The sequence below is a fragment of the Trachemys scripta genome, chromosome 2, assembly GCF_013100865.1.
Source record: "Trachemys scripta elegans isolate TJP31775 chromosome 2, CAS_Tse_1.0, whole genome shotgun sequence".
NCBI lineage: Eukaryota > Metazoa > Chordata > Testudines > Emydidae > Trachemys > Trachemys scripta.
The window spans coordinates 38828003-38847844 of record NC_048299.1 but is presented as its reverse complement, the minus strand read 5'-3'; the positions used below and the strand labels follow the sequence as shown (position 1 = coordinate 38847844).

Below are 19842 nucleotides of genomic sequence, written 5' to 3'. Positions count from 1 at the left end.
AGGCCAAAAAAGAATTTGAAGAAAAACTAGCCAAAGACTCAAAAAGTAATAGCAATTTTTTTTAAGTACATCAGAAGCAGGAAGCCTGCAAAACAACCAGTGGGGCCACTGGACGATTGAGATTCTAAAGGAGCACGATAAGGCTAGTGCGTAGAAATTAAATGAATTCTTTGCATCCGTCTTCACTGCTGAGGGTAAAAGGGAGATTCCCAAACCTGAACCATTCTTTTTAGGTGACAAATCTGAGGGACTGTCCCAGATGGAGGTATCATTAGAGGAGGTTTAGGAACAAATTGATAAATTAAACAGTAATAAGTCACCAGGACCAGATGGTATTCACCCAACAGTTCTGAAGGAAATAAAATGTGAAATTGCAGAACTGTAGGTTGTAACCTATCATTTAAATCAGCATCTGTACCAAACAACTGGAGAATAGCTAATGTGACACCAATTTAAAAGGGCTCCACAGGTGATCCCGGCAATTACAGGCCGGTAAGCCTGACTTCAGTACCAGCCAAACTGGTTGAAACTATAGTAAAGAATAAAATTGTCAAACACGTAGATGAACATAATTTGTTGGGGAAAAGTCAACATGGTTTTTGTAAAAGGAAATCATACCTCACCAATCTACTAGAATTCTTTGAGGGGGTCAACAAGCACGTGGACAAGGGGGATCAGAAAGCACTCACCAAAGGCTCACCAAAGGCTCTTAAGGTAAGTAAGTTGTCATGGGATAAGAGGGAAGATCCTCTCATGGATTGGTAACTGGTTAAAAGATAGGAAACAAAGGGTAGGAATAAATGGTCAGTATTCAGAATTGAAAGAGGTAAATAGTGGTGTCTCCCAAGGGAGACATATTTATAAATGATCTGGAAAAAGGGGTAAACAGTGAGGTGGCAAAATTTGCAGATGATACAAAACTACTCAAGATAGCTAAGTCCCAGGCAGATTGCAAAAAACTACAAAAGGATTTCTTAAAACTGGGTGACTGGGCAACAAAATGGCAGATGAAATTCAATGTTGATAAATGCAAAGTAATGCATGTTGAAAAACATAATCCCAACTATACATATAAAATTAGCTGTTACCACTCAAGAATGAGATCTTGGAGTCATTGTGGATATTTTTCTGAAAACATCAACTCAATGTGCAGCGGCAGTCAAAAAAGCAAACAGAATTTTGGGAATCATTAAGAAAGGGATAGATAAGACAGAACATATCATATTGCCGCTATATAAATCCATGGTATGCCCACATCTTGAATACTGCATGCAGATGTGGTTGCCTCATCTCAAAAAAGATATATTGGAATTGGAAAAGATTCAGAAAAGGGCAACAAAAATTATTAGGGGTATGGAACGTCTTCCATAGGAGGAGAGATTAATAAGACTGAGACTTTTCAGCTTTGAAAAGAGACGACTAAGGGGGGATGTGATAGAGGTCTGTTAAACCATGACTGGTGTGGAGAAAGTAGATAAGGAAGTGTTATTTACTCCTTCTCATAACACATGAACTAGGGGTCACCAAATGAAATGAATAGATAGCAGGTTTAAAACAAACAAAAAGAATAATATTTTCACACAACAGACAGTCAACCTGTGGAACTCCTTGCCAGAGGATGTTGTGAAGGCCAAGACTATAACAGGGTTCAAAAAAGAACTAGATACGTTCATGGAGGATAGGTTCATTATTGGCTATTAGCCAGGATGGGCTGGGATGGTGTCCCTAGCCTCTGTTTGCCAGAAGCTGGGAATGGGAGACAAGGAATGGATCACTTGATGATTACCTGTTCTGTTCATTCCCTCTGGGGCACCTGGCATTGGCCACTGTTGGAAGACAGGATACTGGGCTAGATGGACCTTTGATCTGACCCAGTATGGCTGCTCTTACATTATTTTCCTGCAAGCCAATGGGTAGTGAACGTTTTGTTTCAATGTAAGGCTTTAACATACAGAAATGGAATGCTGATGTACTTAAAATTCCATTCCATTTTAAGTGACTTAAAAGTAAGTAGCTAGAGGATACAGTGCAGATATTATGAAAATATAACAGTGCAGAGAAAATTATTATCCCTTAAGCTGTTTGTATTTTTCTGTTTATTCCAGAGGCAAATCATGTTTCAACATGTGCACATTTCATTGCTGCCAAATCAAATTTGGTCTGGATTGTAAAATTCAGTAAGGGTGGAAAAAATGTCTTTAATAACTATTAATTTCAATCATGACTAACTTGAGAATATAATTAAAATGTGATACAACACAGTCTTTTTTTCTGTTCATTCTGTAAAATCACTAGGGTGGAGGGTTTCATTTGGCTGTATTTTTCTATTCTCAGGTAAGTTTTGTCTGACTAAGGTAATATAAAACAGAATAGTCTGTGTATCTGTACCACAGTGGATTCAGAACTGTTTACCTGGATGTCATAGCCTCAACAGTGCTACCCGTTAATGGAAAATTTTCTTTAGCTGTAGGACCTGAATGCACAAAAGGAGTTAAGCATTGTGACATTGAGCATCATAACATCTAAGCTTTAAGTGCCTAGAAAATCACTGATTCACAAAGCCTGAGTTCAGTGCCTAAACTCCTATATAATGAATGGGAAGAGACTGGCACCATAGGGTATGTGTAGCGGGGTGGTTACCCCACTCCTGCCTGAGGGGTTTAAAACAGCCCTGGCAGAGGGCAGGGGCAAAGGGAAAAGCTACTGGGCTGACTGAGGAAGTAGCCATGGCTGGGCCATGCCCCAATCAGGCCTCAGCTGGCCCTATATAAGAGGCTGGGAGCCAGGAGCTCAGAAGAGTCTCTCTCTGCACTCAGAGAGAGAAGGGCCTGGCTGCAGCAAGCTCGAGATAGCATACCTGAATGGAGCAGGGCTGGGGACAGGCTGAGGAGCTGGGGAGCTCCAGCCTGGATAGCCCCAGGCTGCAGCCTAGCGGAAGGCCAAGGGGTACTGGGGGTTGCAGAGGGCAGCCCAGGGCTAGGCCAAGGCAGCAGGTCCAAACCCTCCTTGCCAGTGATGAGTGGCCTATACTGCAGTCCGCCCCAGGGAGCGGGGGCTAGTTGGTGACTGGCAGCGGCCTAGTGCTGAGGCAAGGTGGGGATAGCAGGTGGGGGTTGCCCAGGGAGGGGAGACCCAGCCTGTGTGGGTATTGCCAGGGGGCAGCACCCAGAGCAAGGGGCACCGGGGTCTTGGGAGGGACACGGCGGCCAATACAGAAGAGGACAAGGCGGATCACCGGCCTGCAGAGGGTGCCTCCAGAGGCTGGTGAGCTAATTCCCGAGACGACCAGCAGGAGGCGCTGCAGGGGTTAGTCCGGACCCTCTTACAATATGTCTACATGTTCAGACTTGTGCTGCAGCCTGGGTTTCAAGACCCTCCCACCTTGCTGAGTTTCAGAGCCTGGGCTCCAGCCTGGACCTGAATGTGTGAGCCCTGCAAGCCTGAGTCATTTCACCAGGGAGGCTCTGAGCAGTACCGGCTTTATAATGGCACCATGGTGGCCCACACTCAGAATTTGCTGTGTACCTGTACGGTTAGTCTGCAATTCACAAAAGCCAGCATTCTAGGCAGGGAGCTGCCTAAGCTATCCAATGGGAGATTGTGACAAGAGGGGTATGTGCTAAGCCCTGCCCCTGTCTCAGCTGCAGGGAGGCATCCATCTGTGCTTGGGATTCTGAGCTATAAACCCTCTTGGCATTAGGTGCTTATGCTGTTTTAAAAAGAAGAGGAGGAAGAGAAGTTATTTGAGAGAGACGATTGACTCTATAGCCTGATGGTTTGAGCTTTCAGCTGAGAAGAAAGAGATCCAGGATCTGGTCCCCCTGTGCCAATGCCTCTATCCAGAGTGCAACAGCTTCAATGGGAGATTGAGGAAACCCCACAGCAGAATATCCCATAGCTCAAGTTAAAGCAGGCATGTGAATGGTGATCTACACCTCTATCCCGATATAATGCGACCCGATATAACACAAATTCGGATATAATGCGGTAAAGCAGCGCTCCAGGAGGGGGCGGGGCTGTGCACTCCAGTGGATCAAAGCAAGTTCGATATAATGCAACATCACCTATAACACGGTAAGATTTTTTGGCTCCCGAGGACAGCATTATATCGTGGTTGAGGTGTACATCTTAGGTGGAGGGGGTGACTTAACCTGGGGTGTCACTCACCTGGGATGTGGGAATCCTACCCACTGTGCTAAAAGTTATGAGGGAGGTCCACCTCTGGCTGTTTTGTGTGAACTCACCTGAAGGGCCTGATCAGCTAGATGGCCTCTAGGCCATGCATGCTGCTTAGGTGACTGAACACCTATCTTCCTCTGGTTTGTGAATCACTCTTGGGCTTAGGTGGGAGATAGACACCTAGAGGGAGGCAGCAGTATGGGTGCTCAGAAGCCGAAACAAAGGCACCTAGAGAATTTTTACTGCAAAAACCTAGGTGTGTACAAGTTCGGAGGGAGTTTGTGCATCAGTCATTCCAAAACTGGGACTTGGGGACTTAGGTGCCTAACCCCTTTTGGGCATACAGGCCTAAGTGTTTATGATTCTGAAGCTAGAGAACTTGAGTTCTATCGCTGGTGCTCCTATGATGTTCCAAACTGCCGTGATCTGCAACATAGTGATAATCAAGAAGTCACATGTGGCTATGGATTTGTTTGCCTCTGAGACATGTGGAAAAACACATTTTGTAAGTTAATAAATAAACAAATTATAAATACTTATTTGTATTGTCTGTGTAATCTTTTTTTATATTAATTATGCTTTATAAGACTAAATTGTTTGATAGCACTGACTGAAAGTCATAACTGTTGGAAGACTACTCCTTGGTCTTTATGAAGTGAGTTGAGAATCTCAGTCAATTTCATAATGGACAGGTGGCCACATTTCAAAAAAATCTTTCATAACTGACATTTGTTGTCAATCTTGTCAAGAAAGTCAAGCAGACTGAACTTCTCTCTCATGCCTACCGATGGTCCTTCAAATCGGGGTTGAGATATATTGCCCAATGTTTTAATGATCCCAGTAGAAGTTTTACAATGGAGAACTTTGAAAATTAATATATTTCACAATTTACACACTCTCTTTTATCCCAAACCTCTTCACAAACCATATACATAAAATATCATTGAAGTGCAGCCATCTCTGAAGTGGAGAGTAGCAACCAACCAACACACAGAATGCTGCAATAGTAAGAGGAAGGGACAATTTTGGCCTAGAACAGACAAGCAAACCTTTATCCGTAAACTGCCATGTTGGTTTATATTTATGCAGATCAGCCACAAATTTGTTTTTTTTAAAGTCTTATCTGAAAGATCACTGCACAGTAAACTGCAAATTATCCACCTTGGAAAAATGATGATCTAAATCACACAAGTTGGACTGCACTTTTTTGCTGTATATAATATGCAAAAGACATTAAAAGTAGACAGCTTTAGTTGATGCTATAGAATCCTTTAAGATGTCAAAGCACAGTATTATGTGCATTTGAGACAAGTTTATGAAAACCTTCATGTTTTCTAAACCAGTGAGAATAAGGCCTGGTCTACACTAGGCGTTTATGTCGAAGTTAGCGCCATTACATCGAATTAACCCTGCACCCGTCCACACTGCGATGCTATTTAGTTCGACATAGNCACACTAAGGACAGTAATTCGACTTTGTGAGTCCACACTAACGGTGAAAGCGTCGACATTCGAAGCAGTGCACTGTGGTCAGCTATCCCACAGTTCCCGCAGTCCCCTCTGCCCATTGGAATTCTGGGTGTAGCCGGCAATGCCTTCTGGGTAGAGGGGACTGCGGGAACTGTGGGATAGCTGACCACAGTGCACTGCTTCGAATGTCGACGCTTTCACCGTTAGTGTGGACTCACAAAGTCGAATTACTGTCCTTAGTGTGGACACAGACGTTCGACTTTGCAATATCGATTCCAAAAATTCGATGCAAGTAAATTCGAACTACTCTCGTAGTGTAGACAAGGCCTAAGAATCAATCTTCATCCAAGTTATTTAAAAACAAATACCCAGATACGTGCATGACTTAATAACCGTGACACTAGATGAGGAAAAAAACAGGGGGAAAATTTAAGTATTGCCTTGAAATATATTGCAAGATCAATTTTTCAGAGACATAATTGCTCTTTCTCCCCTAAATGTGGAATTTCCTCTAGTTCTAGAACAGGAGCTTTATTAGGGGAGATTCTCTGCTTCAATGGGATCCAATAGTCTGTTCTAGACCTGTAAAGGCATGAGATAACAGGACTTTAAAAGCAGAACATTTTTATATGCATAAACTATTTTTAGCTTATTTTTTTAACTTATTTTTTTAATTACTTTCTCTTAGTCTTGTACAATTGAACTCATGACCTAGTTTTACAAGCAGAGATACAAAAATGGTTCCTGTAATAATTTGAAAAACTCTAGTTTTTTCCTGTAACATGTGTAGGCAATCTTTCTCTGGTAGGTTGTTTTTATAAAAATGGTGTCTACATGAAGCTGCTCAAGGCTTTGATATTACTTTGGAATATCAAAGTAAGTCCTGGGGAGATGGATTAAGGGGTGGAAAGCAGATGAGGCAGTCAGAAACATGAAAAATACATGTAGCACATGGTTCTGCAATTTGTCACATGGATATCACTGTCCAGTAGGAGGCATGTGTAAACACACAGAGCAATTAAGAAACAACAGGAACTGATTACACTGCACAGATAATTAACTGAGCATTATTATTAATATAATAGTGGCATATCTATGAATAGTCCTATATAAAAGGTGAAGTATGTCAAATATATAATAGGTCCCTGTCTCAAGGGTTTGTAGACCTTCCGATGCAGAAGAAAGGTGATTTTTTTAGCAGTTTTTCTAAAGGATTTTGTGAAAGCCCGTTGCATATGAAACAACATCTGTAAGTCATAAATATATTGACTAAATGGGGAGGGAAATAACAGATTTTCACATTTATTTTAACCATTTTATTTCTGTATTGCATAAGTTAATATAAATCTTACTTTTTTAATCTATTTGTTGCTATTTTGTTTTCTTTTATGATATGTCAACACCATCCTTCCTCAGCAGATACTTCTCTTATGACTGTCACCACTATTTACTCTTTCTAGCTCACTAATTATGCCACCCTAATAACCCATAAAGAAAATGACTGAGCTTTGAATGGCAGGGATAGGCAGGAAATGTGTCATATGCTGTGACCCAAATCCTGCTCATGGAATAAATTCTATTGGAGGTGATGGGGCCACTCCTAAGAAGTTAAGAAAACAAGATTTGGCCTTAGGGTTACATATCATGCGCATATTTAGTACCATAAAAACAATAATACCTTTTATCAATAATGTGTATCTCCATATAAATCCACATGGACAACTGGCCAATCCAGGTTTATTTATAAATACATACTGTATTGAGGAATAATCTATAAGTGTCATCACCCTGAAATCCATCCTTAATTTCCTCATTTATTTCAAAGGCCTGGTCTACACTATGACTTTAATTCAGATTTAGCAGCATTAAATCGAATTAACCCTGCACCCGTCCACATGACGAAGGCATTTATTTCGAATTAAAGGACTCCTTAAATCCGTTTCTGTACTCCACCCCGATGAGCGGAGTAGCGCCAAAATCTATATTGTCATTTCGAATTAGGATTAGTGTGGCTACAATTCGAGGTATTGGCCTCCGGGAGCTGTCCCACAGTGCACCATTGTGACCGCTCTGGACAGCAATCTGAACTCGGATGCACTGGCCAGGTAGACAGGAAAAGCCCCGCGAACATTTGAATTTTATTTCCTGTTTGCCCAGCGTGGAGAGCACAGGTGACCACAGATAGCTCAGCTCATCAGCACAGGTAACCATGCAGGCCGATAATTGAAAAAGAGCACCAGCATGGACCGTATGGGAGGTACTGGATCTGATCGCTATATGGGGAGAGGATTCAGTGCTAGCAGAACTTCGTTCGAAAAGACGAAATGCCAAAACTTTTGAAAAAATCTCCAAGGGCATGATGGAGAGAGGCCACAATAGGGACTCAGAGCAGTACTGCGTGAAAGTCAAGGAGCTCAGACAAGCCTATCAAAAAACAAAGGAGGCAAACGGTTGCTCTGGGTCAGAGTCGCGGACATGCCGCTTCTACGCCGAGCTGCATGCAGTTCTAGGGGGGGCCGCCACCACTACCCCACCTCTGACCGTGGATTCCGAGGCAGGGATAATCTCATCAGCTACACCTGAGGATTCTGCGGACGGGGAAGAGGAGGAGGAGGAGGACGAGCTTGCAGAGAGCACCCTGCACTCCGTTCTCCCCAACAGCCAGGATCTTTTTCTCAGCCTGACTGAAGTACCCTCCCAACTCTCCCAAGCCAATATCCAAGACCATGACCCCATGGAAGGGACCTCAGGTGAGTTTACCTTTTAAAATATAAAACTTGCTTTAAAAGCAAGCGTTTTTTAATGATTACTTTGCCCTGAGGACTTAGGATGCATTCGCGGCCAGTACAGCTACTGGAAAAGTCTGTTAACGTGTCTGGGGATGGAGCAGAAATCCTCCAGGGACATTTCCATGAAGCTCTCCTGGAGGTACTCCAAAAGGCTTGCCACAAGGGGGCAGTGCAGCCTTATTCCGTCCTCCATGGTAGGACACTTGACCACACCATACTTGCAGCAAGTAATTTGGTATCATTGCATGACAAAGCCTGGCAGCGTGTGGTCCTGGTGTTTGCTGGCATTCAAGCAACATCTGTTCTTTATCTCGCTGTGTAATGCTCAGGAGAGTGATATCGTTCATGGTAACCTGGTTGAAATATGGGAATTTAATTAAGGGGACAGAGGTGGCCGTTCCTACTGGGCTGTTTGCCTGTGGCTGAAAAGAAACCCTTCCCTGCAGTTAGCCAAGCGCGGGGGGGAATTGGTCCTGAGCTTTTCGCGTTTGGCTAGCAGGGATCTTCCCTGTTACCAGCCACGCGGTGGGGGGAGGGGTACAGCGATCATCCCAGAGAATTGGATGGGGGGGGGGTGTTTGTTTTCTGCTGCTGAAGGTTAACAGGAAAACCGCAGCAGTCAATGGGCTTTGCTTGGTATGTGGGAAAGGAGGGCGCAGAAGCCGAAAGACAATGGCTTACCGTGGCTGCATGCAAGCCGAATTCTGTTGCCCGGACCTGCGTCTGTGATCTCTAACACCAAAGCCACAGGCACTCAATATTAAGATGGAAAATGCGACCTTGTACTGAAATCACATGTGCTATGTAATGTGAATAGTGTTGTTCCACCATGAAAGAGTATAAGCATTGTTCTGTAAAATGTATCTTTTTTAAAAACTTCTCTCCTTTTTTTCAACCCTCCCTCCAGCAGCTGCAAATTTTTCAAGCCTCCCTCCTCCGTCCTGAAGGCTATCTCAGATAAGGCAGCAGAGAAAGAGGACGTGAGACGTGATGTTCACGGAAATAATGGAATGCACCCGCAATGAAAGCTCATTTGAATGAGTGGAAGGACACGGTATCAAAATTTAGGAAAGATGCCAGTGAATGTGAGGTCACGAGAGATGCTTGAGATGAGAGGTGGCAAGCTGCAACACTGGGGCTGCTGCGTGATCAAACGGACATGCTCTGGCATCTGGTGGAGCTTCAGGAACGGCAGCAGGATAACAGACTGCCGCTACAGCAGCTGTATAACCTCCCTCCCCCCTCACCATGTTCCATATCCTCCTCACCCAGACATGTAAGAACACGGGTGGGGGGAGGCTCCGTGCACCCTCCCACTCCACCCGTGGACAGCCCAACCAAAAGGCTGTCATTATATTGAATTTTTTCAGTGGCCTTTTACTTCCCTCCTATCCTCCTCCCAAACCTCACCTAGATTACCTTGTCAGTTCTCTCCCTATGTTTATAATCAATTAATAAAGAATACATGATTTTTAAATGATAGTGACTTTATTTCCTTTGAAAGCAAGCTGGGGGAAGGTGGGTTCCTTACAGAGAATGAGTCAATAAAGGGGGCGGGTTTTCATGAAGGAGAAACTAACAGAAATTTCACACTGTAGCCTGGCCAGTCATGAAACTGGTTTTCAAAGCTTCTCTGATGCACAGCGCTTCCTGGTGTGCTCTTCTAATCGCCCTGGTGTTTGGCTGCGCGTAATCAGCAGCCAGGCGATTTGCCTCAGCCTCCCACCCCGCCATAAAGGTCTCCCCGTTACTCTCACAGAGATTGTGGAGCACAAAGCAAGCAGAAATAACAATGGGGATATTGGTTTGGCTGAGGTCTGAGCGAGTTGGTAACGATCGCCAGCGACCTTTTAAACGGCCAAATGCACATTCTATCACCATTCTGCACTTGCTCAGCCTGTAGTTGAACAGCTCCTGACTCCTGTCCAGGTTGCCTGTGTATGGCTTCATGAGCCATGGCATTAAGGGGTAGGCTGGGTCCCCAAGAATAACTATTGGCATTTCAACATCCCCAACGGTTATTTTCTGGTCCAGAAAGTAAGTCCCTTGCTGCAGCCGTTTAAACAGAGTAGTGTTCCGGAAGACGCGAGTGTCATGATAGCAGTTTTCAAGTATTTAAAAGGGTGTCATAAGGAGGAGGGAGAAAACTTGTTCACCTTAGCCTCTAAGGATAGAGAAAGAAGCAATGGGTTTAAACTGCATCAAGGGAGGTCTAGGTTGGACATTAGGAAAAAGTTCCTAACCTAGGATGGGTGGTTAAACACTGGAATAAATTGACTAGGGAGGTTGTGGAATCTCCATCTCTGGAGATATTTAAGAGTAGGTTAGATAAATGTCTATCAGGGATGGTCTAGACAGTATTTGGTCCTGCCATGCGGGCAGGGGACTGGACTTGATGACCTCTTAAGGTCCCTTCCAGTCCTAGAATCTATGAATCTATGAACCCTTCCCGGCCAGCCGACGTTGATGTTGGTGAAACGTCCCTTGTGATCCACAAATGCTTGCAGCACCATTGAAAAGTACCCCTTGTGGTTTATGTACTGGGTACCCTGGTGCTCCGGTGCCAAGATAGGGATATGGGTTCTATCTATCGCCCATTGGGAATCCCATTGCAGCAAAGCTATCCACTATGACCTGCACATTTCCCAGAGTCACTACCTTTCGTAGCAGCAGCTCAGTGATTGCTTTGGCTACTTGCATCACAGCAGCCCTCACAATAGATTTGCCCACTTCAAATTGATTCCCGACTGACCGGTAGCTGTCTGGCGTTGCAAGCTTCCACAGGGCTATCGCCACTCGCTTCTCAACTGTGAGGGTTGCTCTCATCTTGGTATTCTGGTGCTTCAGGGCAGGGGAAAGCAAGTCACAAAGTTCCAAGGAAGTGCCCTTATGCATGTGAAAGTTTCGCAGCCACTGGGAATCATCCCACACCTGCAACACTATGCGGTCCCACCAGTCTGTGCTTGTTTCCCGGGCCAAGAATCGGCGTTCCACGGCTATAACCTGCCCCATTAACACCATGATCTCCAAAGCACCAGGTCCCGCGGTTTGATAGAATTCCATGTCCATATCCTCATTACTCTCGCTGCCGCAGCCTACTCCTCGCCGCCTGGTTTGGCAGATTCTGGTTCAGCATAAACTGCACGATAATGCGCGAGGTGTTTACAATGTTCATGACTGCTGTCTTGAGCTGAGCGGGCTCCATGTTTGCCGTGGTATGGCGTCTGCACTATTCACCCAGGAAAAAGGCATGAAACGGTTGTCTGCCGTTGCTTCCCTGGAGAAGGGGGAGGATATTCCCAGAACCACCCACAACAATGTTTTTGGCCCCATCAGGCATTGGGATCTCAACCCAGAATTTCAATGGGTGGAGGAGACTGCGGGAACTATGGGATAGCTACCCATAGTGCAGTGCTCCAGAAATCGACGCTAGCCCCGGTACATGGACGCACACCACCGAATTAATGTGCTTGGTGTGGCCGCATACATTCGACTTTATACAATCTGTTTCCAAAATTTGAATTATATAAATTCAGATTAATCCCGTAGTGTAGTCATACCCAAAGGTTTGAGAGTGTTAACAGCAGTAGTGTTAGAGCAGCCCAATCTACAGGGAATCCTTGAAAATTAGAAACAGAAACATACCAGTCACGAAGCTGACTCACTCACAATTTGGGGCAGCAACAAAGAAAGGCGGAAGGAGGAGGTCCCTTTTAATGAGATTTTCCTTGCTCCTTGCCCCTATAACACTGAATTGCTTGCCCTGGGGCAGCGAGAATTGGACGAAGCTGGGGCCTGGGGCTGTGAAGGGAGGGAATTAGTCACAGCTACGAAGTTTGGGGCAGGGACAGTGGAGCAGCGGGCATCCGAAGCCAGGCAGCTGGGGAGCGGAGCTCAGGGGCCGAGGCTGCCATGGGCCCCTCATCTGCCAGGCCGTCGGCTCTGGAGCTGCTGCTCCCTCCACCCACAGCACGCGGCTGTAACCATGAAGCCATGTGGTACAAAGGGCAGTGCCCGGGCCAGCCTCGTGACCCCATCCCTCGTGCAAATCACGTCAGCCTCAGCAGTCACGGGGCCCCCGCCGTTGCCGCTAAGATGCGCGAGCTGCCCCCCCCCCTGGAAACGCGGGGCCTGGGAGCAGGTGCCGCGGGAGATGCCGCAGGGGCGCAAGGCCCGGGAGCCGCCAGTGGGTGGGGGACGAGCCCCTCTCCCTCTCGACGCCTTAAAGGGACAGCGCCCCCCCGCGTGGGACTGTCCCGCTGCAAGGCGCCCCTGCCTGGGCCACCTGCCAGCAGGTGTAACGTCCCGGCTCCCCCTCGCTTCAGTCTGACGGGAGGGGTGTGTGTGTGTGTGTGTGTGTCAGTTACCGACTGTCAGGGGCATAGCTGGCCTGAGAGCGCCTGAGGGGCCTCTTCTGCTGGCTGACCCAGTGCCCCATCCAACGACCCATCCTGGGGAGATAGTGGCAATGAAAGCACCGGGTTTAACGTACAGCGGGAGGGAAGAGCCCCTCCCAGCCCTTTGTGCCTGTGCTGAAAGGAGTCTTCGGGTCAGGCATTGGAGTAGGCAACCCTATTTTCCCAGCATGCTCTGCGATCACGGAGAGGCGGCTCCTGAGTTGTGTCCTGACAGGGAGGAGGAGCTAAGGCCGCTGCCAAGCCCCCCCCCCCCCGCCCCTCTATCGTATTCACACGCTACACACCGTACCCCGCGACCGGGAGGGGAGGGTGAGGCTGTTCCCCACCCCCAGCGCGCGGACCCGAGATGCCGCTCTTCGCCACCAACCCCTTTGACCAGGATGTGGGTAAGTGGCACCGACACAAGCGGCCCCAGCCCGGCCCCTGCTGCCAGGCAGCCACCCCCCCCCCCGGCCCCTGCTGTCTGGTACCCGACGCTCTCCCCGCCTGCCCCCTGGTGCGGGCCCTCCCCACTCTGCTGTCTGCCCTGTCTGCCCCCCCCCCCCCGCCCGGGTCTGTCACCATCAGCTCTGGTCCGCCCCTTCCCCACGCTCTGAGCTGGCCCCAGCTCTTCGCCTCAAACTTGTTTTGCCTGCCCACCCCGCGCGAGCCCCCGTTGTTCCTGGCTTTGTTGTCTGGGGGAGGGGCAGAGACAGCTGGGACCAAGGGGTAGGCATGCGGGTGGGCTGTGCTGAGCCTTGCCTACAGTGCCACTGCGCTCTCAGGGGCCGCACTCCGTCACGGAGGACAGAGACACGCACACAAAGGGGATGGAAATGCTCACTGGTCAGAGCCCTGTGGACAATGAGGAGTTGGTGTCTGCCTGACGTGATTCAAACAGCTCCTTCGGTTGGTTATTATGGGTGCCATCCGTGCATATGCTGCTGTACAGAGGCACCAAGGCCTCTGGCCTGACTAATAAAATACTTGTCACAGGGGCTGTATCAGAAGGAAACTGCAAAAAAATCTGTGATTCTGAATGTCTTATTGAAACACACACAACGTAAAATTCCCACCTAGAGAGACAAGCACACACAGCACAATTATCTATCTCCCCAGAGAGAGAGTGTAAGCGATGCTTTTAGAGGTAATCACTAAAGAGAAACTTTCCTCTTCGGTTATGATCTATTTTCCTCCTTATTCCATGCCTAAATGGAAGGGAGAGGAAATGTGTGCCTTTTATACTTGTCCTAAATTATTCTTAGTGTCTTGATTCTGCCAAAATGTAAAGTTACATATTAATGATCTGAAGTTATTTTCTGCCTGCCCATTTGATTGTTGTGTGTAGTTGGTTTCTTATCAGTGATAAGCTTCAAATTTTTCAGTACTGTGTTACACAGAGAAGTTAACATAAAGGCGATTAATGTAATTGTCTTTAAAAGTTTGTCAGTGACCTAACTTTAAAGGTTTAAAGGTAGAGATCTCTGGTTCATCTTATTTTGATAAGCAAGTCAAGCCACTCATGATCTAAAAACCCTGTGCTATTAAAATATGAAATATGTTTCTGGGATCAAGTTTCTTCAGTACTCATCACTTTTTGTGTTTAGGAGTTATAAACTACAAATTGATGATTCATTTAGTATATATTAGTATGACTTTAAATCCAGTGCTCCCATTAACTCTCCCATATCCCCAGACACCTGCACCATATAATTGGTCAGCTTTCTGGGAACCACAGCAAATGTTTCACAGACCACGGTTTAAGAATCTCTGCACTGGAGAATTGAATTGTTGATAACTAAATCAGTGCAATAATACCAATTATTGTGTTTAGAAAATGAGCTTGGCGGGGCACTACATACTCTCTGCAGATTTATATAGCCAATAGCCTGAAAGACCTGTTAAAAGTTCTCCCCAAGAGACCCTGGATTTTTCTGTCATGGCGCGTCCAAAGTTACCAATTTGACACTATACTGACAAAGGGTTCTTGTCCATAACTTCGTTAATATTTGCCCTTTAAAGGCCCAAATTGTCTGAAAATGATTGAAATGTATATGGAAGTGGTATTAAAGGCAGAACTGAATGGACTGAAAAACGTAGAAGTCATACACAAGAAAAAAATATTGCAAATAGCCAATTTGAGTGAAAATTATTTATGGGCAATAAAATATATGAAAGAACTAAAAATTCTTGCCCTCCTGGGATGTTTTATGCATCAATATTTTCTACAATCATCAGTCCAACAGATAATGTGCAGTAAATTACCACGTCTGTCTTTTGATAGCAAGTATTGCCTGACCCCATAATTTGTTTTTCATGGCAATACTAACCCTTTACTGTAGGCTGGACTGTTTTGCTATTTTCCCTTAAGAGAAGTGTTTGTACGCCAGCCTCACTGTTACATTTAATGATAAATGATAAATTTAATACATTTGTTACATTTTTCTATGCAAATACCTAAAATATTACTATTTTATTTGTCAGCTAGTATATTTTTCTCAGCAACAGCACTGAGAAAAGAAAAACACAAACCTTTTTACTGGAATTCTCTTGTATATGACATTTATTTCTTAAATATTTTTAAGACTGTGACAACTTATCTGGACTGGTATGAACTGATGTGATTATCTATATAAATCAACATTTTATTTTCTTATTCAAATCTAGTGTTCATTTTGAACTATTTATTGCTGTTGGCACTGTAGTGCTTATTCCCTGAGTAAAATACATTTTTATTTCCCACTCTGACCGTCTGCTTTCAAAATCTCTCTTGTTGGACACATTGTCATTGTGAGTGACAGGTTCAGCAGCTTTTTTGTCAATGTTCTCACACTTCTGACACTTACACAAGCCTGTGCAGGAAAACCCAACAGCAAGACAGGAATACCTCCCTGTTTGACTTTTCACATGCCTGCAACATATTATCTGGTGCTGGACTTTTGTCATCCAGGTGCTTGCTGGTAAGCTCCTTGATTTCTAAATGCCATCCGTGATCAACGGGAAAGAGCATACATCCTGTTAACAAGAGAGTGCCTCATTATAGCAGCCTCATTATTTGCCCACTTGCTCTGTTGGTGTAGAGCAGGGGTTCTCAAACTTCATTGCATTGCGATCCCCTTCTGGTAACAAAAATTACTACACGACCCGAGGAAGGGGGACCAAAGCCTGACTCCACCCAAGTCCCACTGCTCCAGGTTGGGGGGCCAAAGCCCAAGCTCCACGGGCCGGGCTTCAGCCGTGGGGCCGGGCTTCAGCCGTGGGGCCGTAGGTCTCGGGCTTTGGCCCCAGGCAGTGGGGCTTTGGCTTTGGCTTCAGCCCCAGGCCCCAGCAAGTCTAAAACCAGCCCTGGCGACCCCATTAAAGTGGGTTAACGACCCACTTTGGGGTCCTGACCCACAGTTTGAGAACTGCTGGTGTAGAGCATCACATGTTTGTGGCATGCTCTAGTCAGGCAGTGAAGATGATGCTAGGGAGCACACCTTGTGTCAGGCATTACTGACTTCCTGTGATTAAGTTTGGCCTTACAGGTGACTCACAGATTTACTTAAGCACAAGGAATCATCCAAAGCACAGGTCTTGGTGGTGATGGGGGACTTCAACTACCAAGACTACTCATAAACTTTAAGGCCAGAAGAGACCATCCTAATCATCTAGCCTGACCTCCTATGCATTGCAGGCCACAGAACCTCACCCACCCCCTCCTGTAATTGACCCATAACCTCTGGCTGAGTTACTAAAGTGCTCAAATAATGATTTAAAGACTTTGAGTTACAGAGAATCCACTTTTTACACTAGTTTAACCTGCAAGTGACCCGTACCTCATGCTGCAGAGAAAGGCAAACCTTCCCCCCTGGGTTTCTGCCAATCTGACCTGGGAGGAAATTCCTTTCCAACCCCAAATATGTCAATCAGCTAGACCCTGAACATGTGGGCAAGACCCAGCAGCCAGGCACCTGGGAAAGAATTCTCAGAGTCCTCCCCAGCTAGTGTCCCATCATTAGCTGTTGGAGATATTGCTACTAGCAGATGCAGATTGGCTGCATGCTGTTGTAGGCAGTCTCATCATACCTTCCTCTCCATAAACTTACCAAGCTCAGTCTTGAAGCCAGTTAAGTTTTTTGCCCCTACTACTCCCCTGGGAAGGCTGTTCCAGAACTTCACTCCTTTGATGGTCAGAAACCATCTAATTTCAAGCCTAATGTTATTCATGGCCAGTTTATAGCCATTTGTTCTTGTTAACACTGTTGATTAACTTTAACTACTTTCCCTTCCTGGCATTTATCCCTCTCATGTATGTATACAGAACAATCCTATCTCCCCTCAACGTTCTTTTGGTCAGGCTAAACAAGCCAAGCTCTTTGAGTTTCCTCTCAAAGGTAGGTTTTCAATTCCTATGATCATCCTAATAGCCCCTTCTCTGCACCCCTTCCAAATTAAATTCATCTTTCTTAAACATGGGAGTCCAGAATTGCACATAGTATTCCCGATGAGGTCTCACCAGTGCCTTGAACAATGGAACTAACACTTCCCTGTCTTTCTACTGGAAATACCTCACATGATGTATCCTAGGATTGCATTAGCTTTTTTCACAGTTGCATCACATTAGCAGCTCATAGTCATCCTGTGATCATCCAATACACCCCGGTCTTTCTCCTTCTTTGTCACTTCTAATTGATCCCCATTTTATAGCAAAAATTCTTTTTAATCCCAAAGTGCGTGACCTTGCATTTTGCACTATTAAATTTCATCCCATCTCTATTACTCTAGTTTTCAAAGTCATCCAGATCTTCTTGTATGATATTCCAGTCCTCCTTAATATTTGCAGTACCTCTCAACTTTGTGTAATCCACAAATTTTATTAACATACTCCACTTTAGTGCCAAAATCATTAATAAAAATGTTAAATAAGATAGGTTCCAAGACTGATCCCTGAAGAACTCTACTAGTAACCTTCATCCAGCCTGACAGTTCACCTTTCAGTATAACTTGTTGTCTCCCTTTAACCAGTTCCTTATCCACCTTTCAGTTCTCATATTAATCTCCATCTTCTCCAATTTAATAATTTCCCATGTGGAACTGTATCAAATACCTTGCTGAAATCCTGGCAGATGTCTGTTGGGAAATAATACAGCAGGGCACAGGCTATTCAATAAGGTCTTGGAATGCACTAGAGACAGGTTTTTATTACAGAAGGTGAGAATGCAACAGAGAGAAACTGTTCTAGATTTGATTCTGACAAAGAGGGAGGAACTGGTTGAAAATTTGAAGGTGGAAGGCAGCTTGGATGAAAATGATCATGAAATGATAGAGTTCATGATTATAAGAAATGGTAGGAGGGAAAACAGCAGAATAAGAACAATAGACTTCAGGAAGGCAGGCATTAGCAAATTCAGGGAATTGGAAGGTAAGATCCCATGGGAAGCAAGTCTAAGGGAAAAAAGTGAGCAGGAGAGTTGACAGTTTTTTAAAAGATATATTAAGGGCACAAGAACCAACTATCCCAATGCGAAGAAAAGATAGAAAGTATGGTAAAAGACCATCCTGATTAATGAAGAACTCTTCAGTGTCCGGAAACTCAAAAAAGAGTCATACAAAAGAGGAAACTAGGTCAAATTACAAAGGATGAATATAAAAACAGTAATACGTGCATATAGGAAAGAAATTAGAAAGGCTAAGGACAAAAACAAAACCTCTCCCACCCCCAAAAGCAACCCCCTACCCCAAATTAAATTAGCTAGGGACATAAAGGGTAACAAGAAAACATTTTACAAATATATTAGAAGCAAGAGGAAGACCAAGGACAGAGTAGGCCCATTACTTAACAAGGAGGGAAAGACGATAAGAGAAAAGACGGCAGTGGCCAGTGTATTAAATGCCCCTTTTTTGTTTCAGTTTCCACCAAAAAGATTAGTAGTGATCGAATGACTAACATAGTGAACATCAGTGTAAATGAGTTTTGGGCTGAACCTAACTAGGGAAAGAACAGGGTAAGAATTATTTAGATAAGTTAGATATCTGCAAATCAGCAAGGCCTGATGAAAAACATTCTAGAATACTTAAGGAGCTGGCTGAAGAGATCTTTGAGCCATTAGCAATTATCTTTGAGAACTCATGGAGGATGGGAGACATACCTGAGGACTGGAAAGGGTCAAATATAGTACCTAGCTATAAAAAGCGGAATAAGGACAACCCAGGTAATTAGAGACAAGTCAGCTTAATTTTGGTACCTGGAAAGATAATGGAGCAAATAATAGGTCAATTTGTAAACACCTAGAAGAAAATAAGGTGATCAGTAACAGTCAACATGGATTTCTCAAGAACCAATCATGTCATGTCATATCCTTCTTTGACAGGGTAATGGGCCTTGTGGATATAGGGGGAAGCAGCAGATATTAGATATCTTGATTTTAGTAAGGCTTCTGATGCTCTCTCACATGACCTCACAAGCAAACTAGGGAAATATAGCTTAGGCACACCTACTATGGGGGGGAGGGGGAGGAGGCAGGAGACCAGACCACTGGTTGTAAAGCTGTACTCCGAGAGTTCACAATCAAGTTGTTCACTTGGTTCACAGTCAAGTTGAAAGGGCATATCGAGGGGAGTCCCTCAGGGAGCTGTCCTGGGTCTGATTCTATTCAGTATCTTCGTCAATGATTTGGGTAATGGCATAGAGAGGTAGTTCCCAAACTTGTTCCGCCGCTTGTGCAGGGAAAGCCCCTGGCGGGCCAGGCTGGTTTGTTTATCTGCTGCGTTCGCAGGTTCGGCCAATCGCGGTTCCCAGTGGCCGCGGTTTGCTGCTCCAGGCCAATGGGGTCTGTGGGAAGCGGCGTGGGTCGAGGGACATACTGGCCGCCACTACTAGCAGCTCCCATTGGCCTGGAGCAGCGAACCGCGGCCACTGGGAGCCATGATTGGCCGAACCTGCGGACGGGGCAGGTAAACAAACCGGCCTGGCCCGCCAGGGGCTTTCCCTGCACAAGCGGCGGAACAAGTTTGGGAACCACTGGC

At 45.3% G+C, this 19842-nt stretch overlaps 1 protein-coding gene across 1 annotated transcript in view; it reads left to right on the top strand.

Moving 5' to 3' along the window:
* Positions 1-13093: 13093 nt before the first annotated feature.
* STAM (signal transducing adaptor molecule) overlaps positions 13094-19842 on the top strand; it is a 60836-nt gene continuing 54087 nt past the window's right edge. The window contains exon 1 of the mRNA XM_034760341.1: positions 13094-13241. Coding sequence (XP_034616232.1) covers positions 13202-13241 — 40 coding nt within the window. The 5' untranslated portion in view covers positions 13094-13201. The remainder of the gene's footprint in view (positions 13242-19842) is intronic.